Genomic DNA, 18,898 nt, shown 5'->3' on the forward strand with positions numbered 1-18,898 from the left:
TATGGTGCCATCAGTGATAAGATATACCATTATTTTATGTACAACAAAGAAAGAAAAACACTGCCAATAAGTTATGATACATGGTTTTCTTATCACATAGAATTTTTATTTTATACCTAGTGAAAGAGTTCTTTTAGACTTATTTAGGCATGGATTTTTTAATCATATAATGCTCTTATGTATACATAAAAAGAAATTTTTTAGCAAAATAAATTGGTTAAGGTATAATCAATTTAGAATTAGAGTTTAGACTCTAACTCTTATGAATCACTTTGTGATATAGAGTTGTTGGTGTCCCTATTTTTCCACATAGTATTGTCCTCTATGCCATCAAAAGCCTGATGTTACAACAGTGGTTCTCAAAGTATGATCTAGGGACCTCTCAGGCTCTCCAAGACTCTTTCCAAGAGTCCCCAAAGTTGAAACTATTTTCATAACAATACTAGAACTTTATTTACCTTTTGCACTTTCAGTCTGTCACAAGTGTACAATGGTGTTTTCTGGAGGCTACATGGTTTGTGATATCTCAAGAGACTGAATACAGAAGTAGATATGAGTATATATCTGCCTTCAATTAAGGCAGATATTAAAGATTGATTTGCAAAAAATGTAAAATAGTGCTGTTCTTCTCAGTTTTGTTTTTTAGTGTAGTTATTTTTATTAGAATATGTTAACATCTAATGGGTTTATTATAGCTATTTTAAAGGAATGAATAAGTAAATATTTAAAAAATTGTTTCCATTTAATTTCCAAAATGACAAATATCTATAGATGTAGCCCACATAAGCTAAAGCTTTTGGGGAGCCTCAATTTTTAAGCATATAAAGGGATTCTGAGACCAGAAAGGTTGAGAACCTCTGAATTACAGCATTTCTTCACAGTTGTCTCTCAGATTTTCTTCTCAGTAATACTCACTGATAATGGCACTTTCTTTTAATTTTTTTTAAAATTATTTTTGGCTGTGTTGGGTTTTTGTTGCTGCATGCAGGCTTTCTCTAGTTGCAGCGAGTGGGGGCTACTCTTCATTGTGATGCGTGGGCTTCTCATTGCAGTGGCTTCTCGTTGCAGAGCATGGGCTCTAGGCACGTGGGCTTCAGTAGTTGTGGCATGTGGGCTCAGTAGTTATGGCTCGCAGGCTCAGTAGTTGTGGTGCATGGCTTAGTTGCCCCGCGGCATGTGGGATCTTTCTGGACCAGGGCTTGAACCCGTGTCCCTGGCATTGACAGGCGGATTCTTAACCGTTGCGCCACCAGGGAAGTCCCAATAGCACTTTCTTAACCTTTCTGGTAGGTCCTAACAAAAGATTTTCAGACAATAACCTGGAGTTCTGTTGCATTCTCAAATAGTACTCAAGGGGTTGTTAAATGAAACATCAAGGAATTATAGTCTTGCCACCAGAATTATCAAGCACATGCATATGTAGGTACTGATGACTATGTCTTATCTACCACCTATATGACAGAGATATAAAATGTCATCAATTTTGTTTTCAGAGGTATTAAAATGTGCATCTTAGAATCAAAGAAATATAATAGCTAACAAAGCAAGCCCCTGTTCTCCTAATCAGAAATCTCAAATCAAATGTTCTATGTACCTAAACTTTCAGAGTATCATAGTGTCCCTACAGAGTAGATAATCATTAAACATATAGTGACTGACATTTGCAGAATTTGGTGAACCTAAATTTGAATATCAATACAGATTTTTCTCGTAAACCAAATTTTTAAGGTAAAAATGTTTAGTTAAATCTGGAAATTGATTAGTGTTTAAAAATTAAAAATGCTCTGAATCACGACTCAGTAAAGCTGGATTCTCATCTTGGCTCTCATCTTGGCTCCAGTAATTACCAGTGTGACATGTTAACTAGCCATTTAAATTCTTTAAATCTTATTTTCTAAGTATGTTAAATGAAATAATCTCTGAGAGCCCTTTAAACTCTAAAACTCTGTCGTGCTGTGATTCTGTTCAGGTGATTTAAGTGATGTACAGTAAATCCACAAGATGATAGAAGGAGCATCTATTTACAACTCCATATATGTTTATTTGTTGGCAGTTGGTTTACTGGTTAGAATTTTGCTTAGGGTAAATTTTTAAAAATTTTTGGCAGAAGTGTTCATTGCCTGGTACCGAAAATTGTAGTATAGGTGTTAATACTTGATAAGTTTTTTATTGTAGCTAAATTTTTTCTTTTGTATACTGTATTTTATTGATTCTAAGACATACATTTTTTTACATTTTAACTTCTCTGAAATCAAGATGTTACTTATAATAATATGTTAGAGTTTAACTGACAGTGTTCTTTCTTAGAAACTCATAAAATAATAGTGAGTCTAATAATTAATAGCCTCTGATTAGAGGAAATTTGATAATTTAATGTGACTGTATAGGCTTAACAAGTCAGAATGTTGCCCATTTGAGTGGCTGATACATGTGATGACCATTATATATCTTACACATATCTCAGACTTTACAACCCATGAGGTGAGTGGTTGGTGCCTATTATACATATATGGGAGAACCAAGATCTACAGAGTTGCCTTAAGGTCCTATAATAAATGTTAAAAGTTTGAATTCAAAACCAGCCTTGTCTGACTTCAAAGTCTGTGCCCCTGAACTTTATGCTCACAATATCTCTTTGGTTTTGGCCATAACAGCACTAAAAATAATTATAGCCCAGTTGTAAAATAATCAACAATTACATTAAGTCCCTTAACAGTGTTTATCCCATTAGATTCTCCAGGACTTTTTCCTAAGGAGATAATAAGAACTGTATACAATAATTTACATATAAAGATGTTCACAAAAGCATTGTTTATGATAGTAAAAAATTATAAACAGCCTAAATATCCAATAATATAAGACAAGTTAAAGTATGACATGTTCATATTAATAGAATGCTAGGTAGACAGTTTAAAATCATGTTTTCAAAGAAATGTTTAAGGATATGAGAAAATGCTCATAATATTTAGACTATTAAGTGGAAAAAAGCATGATTCTACAATGATTATCCCTGGGTGCCGGGATTGCTAATTTTTAAAAAATATTTCTTTTTTTAAAATTGAGTTGTAATTCATGTATTGTATTATTTTCAGGTGTACAACATAATGATTCAATATTTGTATCTATTGCAAAATGTTCACCACAATAAGCCAAGTTAATATCAGTTACCATACATAGTTGCAAAAGTTTTTATTTTCCTTGTGATAAGAACTTTGGAGATCTACTCTCTTAGCAACCTTCAAATATGCAATACAGTGTTATTAACTATATTTACCATGTTGTATGTTATATTCCCGTGACATACTCATTTTGACCCCTTTACCCATTTAGCCCACCCCCAGCCTCCAGCAAACACCAATCTGTTCTCTGTATCTGTGAGCTTGGTTTCAGGGATTTTTTTTTTTTGTGGGGGCGGGATGGGTTGTTTTTTAGATTCCACATATAAGTGAGATCATAGGGTATTTATCTTTCTCTGACTCATTTCTTTTAGCATAATGCCCTCAGGATCCATCTATGTTGTCACAAGTGGCAAGATTTAATCCTTTTTTGTAGGTAGATAATATTACAATGCATGTGGCTATACAGTTTGCCCAACACCATTTTCCATTGTATATTTTTTTACTCCTTTGTTGTAAATTAATTGACCATATATGTATGGGTTTGTTTCTGGGCTCTCTGTTCTGTTCCATTGATCTATGTGTCTGTTTTTATGCCAGTATCATACTGGCATATATATTATAGCTTTGTAATAGTGATATAGTTTGAAATCAAGGAGGGTCATGCTTTTATTTTTCTTCTTTTTACTTTTATATATTTTCTAAAATTTCTATGATGAATATGAATTGCATTTTAATCAGAAAAAAATTTTGTGTTTATGTACTCTTAAGACCAAAGCAGTTTTTCACTGTCTGTGTAGCTGATTGGAATCCCTAAAGGACTGTATAATCACAGAATTTAGAGCTAGTGGGAACTTTAAGATGATCTACTCTAAGTATTTGAAAAGTTTACAGTGAGTGGGATTTTTTTTTTAACATCTTTATTGGAGTATAATTGCTTTACAATGGTGTGTTAGTTTCTGCTTTATAACAAAGTGAATCGGCTATACATATACATATATCCCCATATCTCCTCCCTCTTGCGTCTCCCTCCCACCCTCCCTACCCCACCCCTCTAGGTGGTCACAGAGCACCGAGCTGATCTCCCTGTGCTATGCGGCTGCTTCCCAGTGAGTGGGATTTTAAAGATGATCTCCCTTCATTTAAAAAATGAGGAAATTGAGAGATTTTTAAAAATATATTAATAGTTAACATTTATCTGGTGCTCACTATGTTACTCTCTTTCACTTAATCTTTACAATATCTTTATGAGAGTTGATCTATTTTTATCCCCATATTATAAATAAGGAAACTGAGGCTTAAAGAGATTGAGTAGCTTGCTCACAAGTTACTCAAGTAATGGAACTAGGTCTGTCTGACTTCAGAGTTCTTAAATATCATGTAATGGTTTTAAGTGACCTGTTCAATGTTGTATTGCTTATTATTAGTGGAAGGAGGATTAACAGTCTTGACTGCCAATTCAGCATTCATTTAATTAATTTTGTCTGTTTTTTGAGAATACGTTGATTTGTAACCAGTTCAAATGCAGTTATGAACTCTGTTCTATTATGTCCTATCAGTATGAGCTAAAAATCTTTCATTATCGCTTATACATTTCAATTGTATCTATTAAGTTAAGAATTTTTGTTTAATCCTCTTAAAACCTTGGGTGATGAAAATGTTCTGGAATTAGCTAGTGTTGATGGTTCACAAACTTGTGAATATACTAAAAAAAATCACTGAATTGTAGACTTCAAGAAAAATCTTTGCCTAAAATTACAGAAAAAAGTTTAAAATTTGCTGTATCAAAATATAAAGGTCACAAAGAGACCCAAAAATGATGTACTAAATTTTTTTTTGATGTACTAAATTTTTAAAGTTTTACATTATTACCAAATAAAGTAATAGGTTGCTGTTTATTACCTCTTCCTTGACCATGAATGATAATTATGACTGAACCAAAACTATGCAAAGAAAAGGAATTAAAAGAAATTAAGTATTCAAGTCATAGTCATAGCCATCTAAAGTCAGAAGTTGGCTACTTTAGTAGAGAAAAGGAATTTGAACTATACACACTATGAATATTTGTGCTTTGGATTAATGCCACCATTTAAGAGCTGATTTCCATTGAGGTTCTACCTGTTTTTCTCCAAAAATATATTGTAAGATTACAAATTAATCCAAGAAAATACTGTTCTAATTCTGATGTTTAATTGTTGTAAGGAAAGTGAGCCATAGAGAAAAACAGTATTATTTTTCTTTAAATAAAATACTATAGCTTTGAATTTTCTATAAACGTTAAATTGTCAAGAATTTAAAGAGTTGTTGCCACAGATAATTAAAATCTTTCAAAATGCAGATTTGGAAGACACCTTGTTATCAGTTCTATACAACTATAAAAATAAAACTACGAACTTGAAAAAATGTCTTTGGCAGATTATACTGTGATTAGCAAATTTGAAGAATGTATGTAATATATGTATGGACTTTATACCTTATGAGACTATGTTCTAATGAAAATGTAATTAAATTTAACCCAGTTTTAGCCAGTAAAGGTATAGTTCCTTTTAGTCAAGATATATGTATTCATTCCACAGTTTCTAGTCAACATTAATATTTTCTATAGGTAATCTCATAAAACTACAGTCTTATTCCTGACCACTATTATTTTGATGAATTGTATAACTATTGATTAGTTTACAAAAATGGATTACATGGGTTTTTTGGGGTTTTGTTTGTTTGTTTTGGCTTCTAATTCTGTATCTTTGTTTTTAAGCATCGAATGTTATCCAGACAAGAAGAACTCAAAGAAAGAGCAAGAGTTCTGCTTGAGCAAGCAAGAAGAGATGCAGCTTTAAAGGCAGGGAATAAGCAGAATACCAACGCAGCCACACCACTCTGCAACAGGCAGCTAAGTGATGTGAGGAACATTAGTTAAAAAAAACATACATTGTTCATTGTAATCCTGGGGGTGTAAATAAGAGTAACTTATTCATATTTTTGATAAATTATTTTTCCATAGACTGTGTATACTGTGGGTACTTGGTACTTTCGTTGAACTGATAAATCTATACTTGGAGGAGCAGGTTGTAATTATTCCTACACAGCAGTATTAGCTGTTAGAAAAAGTAAGATCCTGGAATATAATTTCCACATATACATGAATGATCTGTTTTTTTGTTAATTTACACTTTGTAATTTAGTTGTACTTTGTTTAGGATTGTATTTTGTCAATGGAAGTTAATTTTGTTGGAAACATTAGAATATAATAATGATGCCTACAATTTATTGAAATATTGGGTTGGCCAAAAAGTTCATTTGGGTTTTTCCATAAGCCCCAAATGAACTTTTTGGCCAGTGCAATACTTAGCATATATTCCAGGCACTATAATGGATGTTTCACATAATTTTTATTTTACCTAACCTCATGAAGTAGATATGCAAACTCCTTTTTAGATAAGAAAACTGAGGCTGATAGGTAAGATAATATGTACAAGGTTGTAGTCGATAAATGATGAATTCAGGATTTGAACCCAAGACTTACCAGACTCCAGAGTCAATCCTCTTTCCTATCATATACTGCCATCCCTATGTTAAGCCATATTTTTATACATATTTTTGTGTAGTGCCTCACAGATAATAATGAACATATAGTAATAGATTTAGATTTAGGGGGACATGAACCTCTTCATGAATCTGAAAATTATGACAACCCTGCCCTACCCCCAATTTTACATATACATAAAACTGCATGTTCTTTAGAGCAGTTTTAAGTTGACAGGAGAATTGAGGGGAAGGTACAGAGATTTCTCATATACCCTCTCAACCCACACATGCATAGCCTCCCTCCTTAATAACATGCCCTGCCAGGGCGGTACATTTGTTAAAACTGTGAACCTACACTGACACATCATTATTACCCAAAGTCTGTAGTTTACATTATGGTTCACTCTTGGTGTACATTCTATGAGTTTAGACAAATGTATAATGACACGTATCCATCTTTATAATATCATACAGAGTATTTTCACTGCCCTAGGAATTCTTTGTGTTTCACCCATTTATCTCTCCCTTCATCCCCAACCTCTGGGAACCTGATAATTTTATTGTCTTCATAATTTTACCTTTTCCAGAATGTCATATATTTGGAACCGTAGTATGTTGCCTTTTCTGATATGGCTTCTTTTCACTTAGTAATATGCATTTAAGGTTCCTCCATGTCTTTTCATGATTTGATAGCTCATTTCTTTTTAATGCTGAATAATATTCCATTGTCTGGAGGTACCACAGTTTATCCATTCACCTACTGAAATGCATCTTGGTTACTTCCAAGTTTTGGCAATCATGAATAAAGCTGCTATAGTCATCTACATGAAGGTTTTTATGTGGACTTAAGTTTTCAGCTCCTTTGGGTAAATACAAGGACGTTTGCTGGACCTTATGGTAAGAGTACGTTTACTTTTGTAAGAAATCACCAAACTGTCTTCCAAAGTAGGTGTACCATTTTTCATTCCCACCAGCAATGAATGAGAATTCTTGTGTTTTACATTCTCGCCAGCATTGGGTGTTGTCAGTGTTCTGGATTTTAGTCATTCTAATAGGTGTGTAGTGGTGTCTCATTGTTTTAATTTGCATTTTGCTGATAATATATGATGTGGAACATCTTTATATATACTTGTATGCCATCTGTATATCTTCTTTGGAGAGGTGTCTCTTAAGATCATTGGCCCATTTTTTAATCGGGTTGTTTTCTTACTGTTGAGTTTAAAGAGTTCTTTGTTTCTTTTGGATACCAGTCTTTTATCAGTTGTATCTTTGCAAATATTTTCTCCCTGACTGTGGCTTGTCTTCTTATTCTCTCTACATTCTCTTTCACAGAGCAGAAGGTTTTTTTTTTTTTTTGCAGTTTTTTTAAAATTAATTAATTCATTTAAAAAAACTTTTGGCTGCATTGGGTCTTCATTGCCGTGCGCAGGCTTTCTCTAGTTGCGGCGAGCAGAAGCTACTCTTTGTTGCGGTGCGTGGGCTTCTCATTGCAGTGGCTTCTCTTGTGGAGCACGGGCTCTAGGTGCGTGGGCTCAGTAGTTCTGACTCGTGGGCTCTAGAGCACAGGCTCATTAGTTGTGGCGCACGGGCTTAGCTGCTCCGCGGCATGTGGGATCTTCCCCGACCAGGGCTCAAACCCCTGTCCCCTGCATTGGCAGGCGGATTCGTAACCATTACGCCACCAGGGAAGCACAGAGCAGAAGTTTTAAATTTTAATGAAATCCAGTTTAACCATTAGTTCTTTCATGGGTCATGCCTTTGGCGTTATATCTAAAAAGGAATCACCATACTCAGGGTCATTTAGGTTTTCTCCTATGTTATCTTCTAGTTTTACAGTATTGTGTTTTACATTTAGGTCTGTGATCCATTTTGAGTTAAATTTTGTGAAAGGTGTAAGGTCTGTGTCTAGATTTATTTTTTTGCATGTGCATGTCTGGTTGTTCCAGCACCATTTGTTGAAAAGATGATCTTTGCTCCATTGTGTTGCTTTTGTCCTATGTCACAGACATTCATTTTGGGGGTGCAAATGTAAGTAGGATTATGTTTTTAATTTCAAATTCCACTTGTTCATTTCTGGTATATAGGAAAGCAATTGACTTTTGCATATTAACCTTGTATCTTACAACCTTGCTATAGTTGCTTATTAGTTCCAGGAGAGGTTTGCCTTTTTTTTTTTCCTTCAATTCTTTCAGATTTCCTACATAAGATAATCATGACATCTATGAACAAAAGCAGTTTTATTTCTTCCTTCCCATGCATACTTTTTTTAATGCCTTTCAGAGAATAACCTCTGAACTTGACCACTGTTTTTCAAACTTTGTCTTTTATTTATTTATTCATTATTATTTTGTTTTTCTTTAAGTGAAGTATAGTTGATTTACAATATTATATTAATTTCAGGTGTACAACGTAGTAATTCAGTATTTTATAGACTGCACTCCATTTAAAATTATTGTGAAATATTGGCTATATTTCCTGTGCTGTACAATATACACACTTCAAGTCTTTACACAGTAGTGTGATATAAAATCAGTGTAGTGGGCCACAATAATTTTATTTTCAATGAAAAGGAATAGAATATTTAAATGAAATCGAAAATATCAGAATTTATCACACATCATAGTACTTTTGTGTGAGACTTGTTTTAGTTACGTGGGTATGTGTGCTTACTGGATCTTGATATAAGATGTATTTTTAATTGTGGGTCATGATAAAAATCTTTGAGAAATGCTAATCTAGATGGCCATTTTTTCTGAGGAAGAAATTTTGTAGTCTTTATACAAACTCTTTCAGTGCCTAACCATCTATTATATCATCAATTTGTTGGTTCAGTCAGATATTTATTGAGTGTCAGAAATTAGTATTTTTGTAGAGATAGAAAAGACTAAGCTTCGGGGACTTCCCTAGTGGTCCAGTGGTTAAGACTCCACGCTTCCACTGCAGGGGGTACAGGTTTGAACGCTGGTGAGGGAACTAAGATCCCCAACAAAGCCTCTTCTCTCATGGAATTTACGTTTTGGTGGAAAGAGACTGGTAATAATGAATAAATAAGTTAACTACAGAGTGTGAAAACTACATGATATAGTAGAGGATAATTTGAGTAGGTAGGAGTGACTTGAGGAGGGGACATTTGAACTAAGACTTGATGGGAGAGAAGGATCCAGTTAAGTAAATAGCCACAGAAAGAATATTCTCTTTAAAAAGAAAGTTATTTTGTTGATATTATATTTTATTTGTGATAAATTTTGGCTCTTTCAGGCTCTAAAAATTATGGAAAATTTATAGCTCTATATTTTTCAAGTGTGTTGATTTTAAATTTAGAACGCCTGAGATTTAAATGATCTGTCTGCCAAGTAGATCTTAAAAAGCCATTATTTTACCTATGTGTAAATTTTACATATATTAATAATTGTCATCTAATGTTTATGAGCACTTACCATGTATCAAGCAGGATTCAAAGTGCTTTCTTGTGGATTTTCTTGTTTAATCTCCACAACAATTATATGAGTTAAGTATAATCTCTGTTTTATAGTTGAGAAAACTGACATACAAATTAATGAGTTGCCCATGGTCACACAGCCTATAAGTAACAGAGCCAAGAATTGAACCTAGACAATTTGACTTCAGAGAGTATGTTTTTAAAGCATTATGTTTTATTTCCTTCTTGTTTATTTTTCTGAAATCCTTGTGAAGTAGGAATAGATATTACTGTTGTATCCATTGTAGAGGTTAAGAAAACGAGTTAGGAAAGGGTGTTTAAATTTACCTAGGGTTGCAAAGAGTGGCAAACTAGGCTTAGAATTCAAGTATCCTGATTTTTAAGGCTGTTTGTTTTTTCGTTCAATTTATTCATTTATTACTTTAAACTGTCAACAGATATTTTACTGGTCATCTCTTCTTTTTAAGGCACCAGTAATTTTGCTTGCACTTCTAATTTCCCAAATAAAACTTAAACTTTTAGCTAAATTACATTAGTGTGAATTCAGTATCATAAGTTAACTACTAAAACATCGCATATTCTATGTCTGTGACATCTTACTGTATCTGTAAAATATATAACTTGGATTTTAAGAAACATGATGTTAGTGATGTTTCATCGAGTTGGATAATACTGCTGGTAGCATGTTACTTGCCACATCTTTCTGGAAAGCAAGTAAACTTCATTAAGAAATGCTCATTCCATTTTATCCAATAATTCCACTAACAAAGATCAATATGCAGGTTTTCATCACATAGTTATTTATAATAGCAAAAGTTACGGAATGGCAGTCGCTCAGACTAGGGGAATGATCAAATAAATTACAACAAATATATATACTTGTTATGTAGCTATTGAAAATTATTCAATAATGTTTTGAAAAAATATTGAAAGGACATAGGGAAATGTTCACAGTGTCATTTTGTGCAAAAAGAAAGATATAAAATGGCATATGGCATATGAACTCCATTTTGAAAGACTGTGTTTTTATATATGCATTGAAAAGTTCAGGAAGGAAAATAATCAAAATATTAATAATATTTATCTCGGGCTTCCCTGGTGGCGCAGTGGTTGAGAGTCCACCTGCCAATGCAGGGGACACGGGTTTGTGCCCAGGTCTGGGAAGATCCCACATGCCACGGAGCGGCTGGGCCCGTGAGCCATGGCCACTGAGCCTGTGCATCCAGAGCCTGTGCTCCACAACAGGAGAGGCCACAACAGTGAGAGGCACACATACCGCAAAAAAAAAAAAATTATCCCTAAGGGTAATATAACAAATGGCTTACAGAGTTTTTTCCCTTTATTCTCTCTTTTAAAAATATGTAGTGTTTAGATAAATATTTTAAACTAGGGAAATTTTTGGTATCCAAAAAGGATGTTTTTAATAGATTGTTTTCTTAGCATACCCAAATGTACTTGACCATAAAGCTGTTTCATTTAAACTAATGTTGTGTTTCAGTATCTCTAAGGGGGTGTGTGTGTGTCTGTGTGTGTGTGTGTGTGTGTGTGTGTGTGTGTTTTAAGAAGAGATGTAGAAAGAACTGTTCACTTTTACAGTTGATGATATTTGTTTGTGCTTAGGTGTGGAATAAATGGCGAATTCAGTACTATCAATTCTGTTCACATTGAGAAGACATTTGCTTACTTTATTGCATTTGTTTCCCACTTATGCAAAGTTGTACCCTACTGCTTATGAAACTATGCTTCAAACAGTCGCAAAGATATTTTCCCTACCCTTCCTCTTTCAGGTTATCTTTTGCTACATTATAAAACACTGAAAACCTATTGGCATAAAATAACCATTTTATTTTGCTTACAGATTGTATAAATTAGGCCTTAGGATAGGACAATGGGGGAATGTTTTATTTCTGTTGCATGTTGTCAGGGGCTGGTTTTCTTCTAGGAACTATGCTGTCAGTTGGAACACCTACATGTGGCCTCTCCATATTGTTTCTCTACTTGGGCTAGTTTGGGCTTCCTCACAGCATGGTGGCTGGGTCTAACAGCGAGTGTCCCAAGAGAATAAAGTGAGCTCTCTTACGCATTCTTATGATCTAGCTTTAAAAGTCACCTTTGCCAGACTGTTGACCTGAGGAGACACAAAGCCACACCCAGGTTTAAGTAGCAGAGACATAGACCCCACCACATTGTAAGAAGAACGTGTGGCATGGAAGATATTGTTGTAGCTTCTTCTCAGTTATAGTTTAAGCTCACTTTAAAAACTCTCTTGCGCATTCTACTGTTGCTCATTTTTCAGATAAGTCAAGCCGTATATAGATGTGTTGGGAAGAACATCAGTTCCATGACCTAAATAGTACATCCTGGGACTGTTGCTCTAGTTTTGACATTTGTTACTCTGTGGGCCTTATAGCTAATATTGAAATGATTTAAGAAAGAAAATGTAAAATATCAGGTAACTCCCGTTTCACAAAAGAAGTTAGACCTTGCCATTGCTTTTCAGATTTTCAGTTTAGTATGCAAGTTTATAATCAGGTTGATAGCTTTTCCAATGATATGGTAGTTTTCTTAACTTGATCATTTTCTTTATCATTTCTGGTAGCTCTTGTACATACAGGTTTGAGTTATTTAGTAGTACTGTCCATATTTTGGAAAAGTAGTATGGCCAACTTGGCTGACAAAATTAAAAGGGAAAATACCAAATTTCATCTCTGGAGCAACTGAATATGAGTTAAGTGATACTAAAAGTAGAAATTATTTAATCTCTCTAAATCTGTTTTTCCATTTGTGATATTGAGGCAAAGAAAATTTTTTTCTCCTGTGTGACATTCAAATTAATTGGTGTCCACGGTGAAGTGGGTAAGGGAACCATGACTAATGCTATCCCCACTTCAATGTCAGCATCCCTTTCACTCTGGAGAGATCAAAAGACTTCTGGTAAATAAAAAGCAGGTTTAACTAAGAAAAAAAAAAATCTGGCATCTAATTTAGTGAACTGCTGCTACTATTTTCACTTCCTTATGCTCTTTAATTTGAGCCTTAATTTACCATGCCCTTATTTTTAAATTCATTATAAATTATCTTGAGTTTATAATGTATGCTTTGGTACTAAGAGTCTAGTTGCTGGCAGGGAGAGATATATATATACCCGCAGGTACCCACGGCTTTTTGTGTTCTTACTTTAACTGAGAGTTCCCAAGAGTGAGAAAAAAAAAAAAAGTTGGTACCCAGGAGTGACCCCAAGTCTTGAATAAATGAGTCACTGACCTTAAATCTTCAAGAGTTTACCGAAGAGCTTAGTTACTCTTAGGTGACTGCTGATATAGGACTTCTTCAGCAATTTCTATCTCTTATCCTTCTAAACTTCATTTCTATACAGCTAATCTAGGACCTTCTGATGAATATCAAGAAGAATGAGTAGAGCTATTTTAATAATTGATGTTAGAGTTCTTAAATAGAAGTATAATTGCATGGGACAATGTCCGTCTACTCTGTACATGTTAACCACTTTTGAGGTATCTAGTTTGTATCTAGTTCTGGGCTGAGAGAGAGAACTTACAGAGGATTCAGAGAAGTGTTAAAGGATTGAAAGCAAAGGTCTACTTTTAAGGAAAGACAGGCTTATGAAATATAAAGAGAGAAGTGTGAAATAGTTTAAGTAGTAATTTGAGTATATGAAGGCTCAGATTCTTTCTGGTAACTCCCGCTTACCCAAGAGAATAAGTTCCAAACTACTCAAAATGGCCTCATATTAAAAGTTCTTGCAAATCCTGCCCCTTCCCTTTCTAGCCTCATTTCTCACCTCTCTCCCATTTTTCACTCTACAGTCTAACTCAACTAAGTTGCTTAGAGTGTGGCATACTCTTTCGTTCCTGTATCAAGCATTTGCTGTTCTCCCTGAAATGCCTGTCTTCCCTTGTTAGGAAAATAACTTCTTCTGTGAGTACCTCTGTCATGGCTCCTAGCAGCAAAGTTAATTCTCCTTCCTGTATCTTTTTCTAATATATTGTACATATTACTACTGCCACATTTCCCATATAATTATCTAATTATACATCTCTCTCTCCCTCAACTGTGAGCTATTCAAAGTACAAGAACCTTGTATCCCCAGCACCAAGTATTAATATTAAGTAAATGTTTGTTCAATGAATAAGTGAAGGGAGGGAATAGTGACAATCTATTTTTCATATCTTCTGAGTGTCAACTAAGAAAAACATGAGCTTAAATATGAAAAATTGGGGTTGCTATAAGGAGTTTCTTGGTAAACAGGGGAAAAACTGACTCTGAAGGTCTTTAGAGCAGAACTGATTATCATTGGTCAGAGAAAGTTAAAGGGTTCCCCTTTCTCAGATCAGTTACAGAGATGACATTTGCCACTTGAGGGCTCGAGGTTCCCTGTATCATCCTTTTCTTCCTATTCTTGTATCCTACATTTTGATACCTTGCTTTGTTATCGTGTGTACACAACAAATTCTTACACATACCTACTCTTCCCATACTCTGGGATCTCTCATTAGAGTTCAGCTCCCAGCTCTGCCTTGAATCACATCACTCTAAGCAAACATTCCCTCATATAAATTAGTATAGCTTTAGGCTGGAAGGCTAGGAAACAATTTCTAAGACACTGAAGACAACTCTTGGTAATATTATCTTGTGGATCCTCATGTACAGACTCTACTTAAGTTATCTTCGGGAAATATTTGAGCTGTAATTTCTCTTAAAAGGGAACTTACAGGGCTTCCCTGGTGGCGCAGTGGTTGAGAGTCCGCCTGCCGATGCAGGGGACACGGGTTCGTGCCCCGATCCGGGAAGATCCCACGTGCCGCGGAGCGGCTGGGCCCGTGAGCCATGGCCCCTGGGCTTGCGCATCCGGAGCCTGTGCTCCGCAACTGGAGAGGCCACAACAGTGAGAGGCCCACGTACGGCAAAAAAAAAAAAAAAAAAAAAAAGGGAACTTACAAACACAGATACTGTAAACCTTATAATTTTTCTTAATTTTTGTCAAGATTACCATTGCGTGTTTTAATGAGAACTTGCTGCAAGTACATAATGAATTTAGATCTTTTTTAGGGAAAGTAGTTTACATTATTCATTTGTATCTCTGTGCCTTTAAACATTTGTTTAACCTGTTTCAGGTGTTTTCTGAAATTAGTTTTCTATAGGAGACAGATTTCATTGCTCTGAGCTCTGTGATTTCTATTTCTTTGCTTCCTATTCCTTTTGAGATTTTCATGTTACATTTTACTAATATAAATTTTAGGTGTGATGTTTGTTTTGTTCATTATTTTTCACGTATACTTAAAATAACTTTTTTCAAAGTACAACTCAGGGGTTTGACAGGTTCAACAGTCTAGCCATTATATAGCCAAAGGAGCTTCCTTGACTGTATAATATATTTAAACTTAAACTCTGAGAAAAATGTAATAACTTTTTTCAAGAAAATATTTCCTTTTTTTAATATCTTTATTGGGGTATAATTGCTTTACAATGGTGTGCTAGTTTCTGCTTTATAACAAAGTGAATCAGTTATACATATATATATGTTCCCATATCTCTTCCCTCCCACGTCTCCCTCCCTCCCACCTTCCCCATCCCACCCCTCCAGGCAGTCACAAAGCACCTAGGTGATATCCCTGTGCTATGCGGCTGCTTCCCACTAGCTATCTACCTTCCGTTTGGTAGTGTATATATGTCCATGCCTCTCTCTCGCTTTCTTTATTACTCAATTCTCACACTTTTTCCCCAAGAAATGCATAAATAGAATTTAAGAAGCTAGTCTATTTCAGACTCTTTTGCTTATTACTTTACATTAGAATATAGTTGCTTTTTTAAAAAAATACATTTAATAAATCCACCATGACATTTAGTTATACTCATGTAATTATAATAAATAGCTGAAAGACATGTTTGCATTTGATATACTAAAGTTTAGGATCAGTACAATCTAAGAATAAGGGGTGACAATCCTGCTACCCACACTCCTTGGAATTGCTATTAGGATATGAAGCACTTTGAACCTATCAGAAGAAGGATGCTATATAGGTTTAATTATACCTTTTCGTTTTTAAGAAAGAATGAAATCTATTTTATAAATAGAAAGTCTAAAAAGAGAATTGGGAATGAGTCTTCAATCTAGTTTAATCACTTAACAGTGAATTTATAAATATGTTTTTCATTTTTTCAATCATAAATTATGTAACATAAGAATATGGTTTGCATATAGTTGTTAGATACCAGGAATTTTGTTTTGTTTTTGTTTTTTTTGGCGGTACGCGGGCCTCTCACTGTTGTGGCCTCTCCCGTTGCGGAGCACAGGCTCCGGATGCTCACGGGCCCAGCCACGGATCTTCCCGGACCGGGGCACGAACCCGTGTCCCCTGCATCGGCAGGCGGACTCTCAACCACTGCGCCACCAGGGAAGCCCTGGAATATTTTTTAAAAGAAAAATCAGCCCAAAAATCACAACATTATTATAATCCAGACTTGAAGTTTTTTGTCTGATATTTAATCTGCAAACATAGTGAGTGACCCATTACAATTAATTGGCATAGGAGTCCACCCTCACTTAGCAGGATCAAACTGCAAGTTAGCAGCAAGTCCTGAAAGGTTTGTAATATCTGTCTTTAAAGGTTTGCAGTAATATTTGAATCCTCTAAAGAAAACTGTGTATATGGGAAAGGAATTTCAGTTTGGTCAGTCCTTAGTTAACTACAAAGATCAGTAATCAAAAAAAGATACAGTGACTTTTTTTTTTTTTTATTGGTCTTTAGCAGTGAATCCAAAGGGCTTATTTGGTAAGAATGCAAGCCGCTCTTTTGCGAATTAAACCTTTAACAGGTATTTTGTTGATATGAAGGGGTGGGACATCAACCTTGTACTTTTGATGTTAATTGGAAAATATTGATTTAAATGGGACTAGTCCGTTGTGCTGATAATTGTAGCAGATTTAGATAAGATCACTAGATCTTTTCCAGATAATCAAAGAAGCAGTTACCATCCAACCGGTAAAAAACACTAAATATCATTATATCATCTATCTCTGAAAGAAACTTTTCCCATAGTTTTCATATATATATGTGTCCCAAGTATGTCTCATCGTAAAAATGTATGTAAGATTATGCTTATATGTTTATGAAGATCGGCTGTGTTACATTTAAATGGCTAGCCTCTAGGAATCAAGCTTTAAAAGTTAACGTCAAGCTAAAATTTTTATTTTTCCTGATTACATATATTATTAGTTCTATTACTAGGAAGAAGTAGGTAACTTTGCACTTGTAATTTTAAAAGAACATCAGTTATTATAAAAAGAAATCTAAAACCTCTAATAACATAGAGAGTAAGAATTTGTCTTATTTACAGATTTTTATTCTCTGTATGAACTGGAATGTCTATACCCAGGGCACAGAGATGAAAATATATTCCTTATTTCTTACACCAACACAATTGATAGAAGATTTAATGTACATAATCCGTTTCAGACCAGTAAGACACTTTAAATATATAGCTTAATCTTTTTTATAGTTGCATTTTATAGAAGAATGCCAATGTACTTCTGTATTCGACATAAATGCCTCTGTACATAGCAGTGGTTTTTATTCATTATGATTTAAATAATGGTTTATCTATTATGTCTAAATTTAAGTTGATTTGAAGCCTACTATCCTAACAATGGCTACTAGACTTCTTAGAAAACATATTGTTAGCTTGCTCGCATATCTTCAAAGTCACACAAAACACTAGCATTGTTGGGGAAAAAACTCAAGCATCTTTTCTATTATGTGGCCACAAACCCCTAGTCTCAAAAGTCTTATTTATTTGAGATTGCCATGAATACATGAATCTAGGGCTAGGTATTTTAGCATCAGGAACACTCCTTTTATGCGACCATTAATGGCCATAGACATTTTCTATATGGCTGTTCAGTGCAGTGTTGAACATCCCAGGATGATATCACCATTACTAAGAGCTGTATTTTGTATTGCCTATTCTGTTATTGCTCAGTATGCACAAGGGTAGAGTTTAAGTCTTTATTCATTTCATTTTTTAATGTTTCTTTTGTTCTCCTTATCATGTTCTGGCTTTCCCAAGGATATATGCTTTGAACGAAAAGTCACATGTGCATTACTAATTGTGTGCTATTGTATTTAAGGTTCCTAGTGGTGGCACTGTGAAGCTCCTAATTCCTTTGCTTCACTTGATGTAAAATAATCTGAGTGTCTTTGATAGCAGTGAAACAGTATTAATTGTTTTGTACATTTCTTGGTCACTCTTCTTAGGTGGTCTTCATAATCTATTAGAACTTTCAGCCAGATTTTTGTAATGTCATGCCTCCAGCAGTGATTAAATTGGTAATTAATGAACAGTCTTTGGCAATGTAAACCACATCCCGTTAATTTTCCCTTTTGAGTTTTTAGAAGTTGTCTTCTGTGTCAGAAATCATTGCGCCACCTTGCTATGGCCCCTTGGCATGAAACCACAACGACTTGATTTTTGCAGCCATTAGTAGATCAGAGCAGTAATTTCACAGTATTTTGGTCAAGGTAATTATAATACCAAGAACTGAGTAGATTTGAAAATTCATGAAAGAAGTCCAGAAATACCAGGTGAGCTTCCTTGTGTTCACTGGAACGTTATGATTAGTTTAATTGGTCTTTGTTTGATTTTAGCCGCAGAAACTATTTGTGTCACAGCAGTGCAGTGACTTTATACTTGAGTGTTTCTGACCTTCTTTGACAGGGGTGGGTGCAAAAATGAACCCTTTGAAATAGTTCCCTTCCCCAAAGGGGGTTAAACTGCATTTAAAAAATTAACTATAGAAAAG

At 34.6% G+C, this 18,898-nt stretch overlaps 1 protein-coding gene across 8 annotated transcripts in view; it reads left to right on the forward strand.

The window, feature by feature from the left end:
• EHBP1 (EH domain binding protein 1) overlaps nt 1-18,898 on the forward strand; it is a 357,667-nt gene that overhangs the window by 262,747 nt on the left and 76,022 nt on the right. For all 8 annotated transcript variants that reach the window (XM_032652681.1, XM_032652683.1, XM_032652678.1 and 5 more), the window contains one exon: nt 5,872-6,015. In XM_032652681.1, coding sequence (XP_032508572.1) covers nt 5,872-6,015 — 144 coding nt within the window. The remainder of the gene's footprint in view (nt 1-5,871; nt 6,016-18,898) is intronic.

Source organism: Phocoena sinus, chromosome 13, assembly GCF_008692025.1.
Source record: "Phocoena sinus isolate mPhoSin1 chromosome 13, mPhoSin1.pri, whole genome shotgun sequence".
In the NCBI taxonomy this organism is placed as follows: Eukaryota; Metazoa; Chordata; class Mammalia; order Artiodactyla; family Phocoenidae; genus Phocoena; species Phocoena sinus.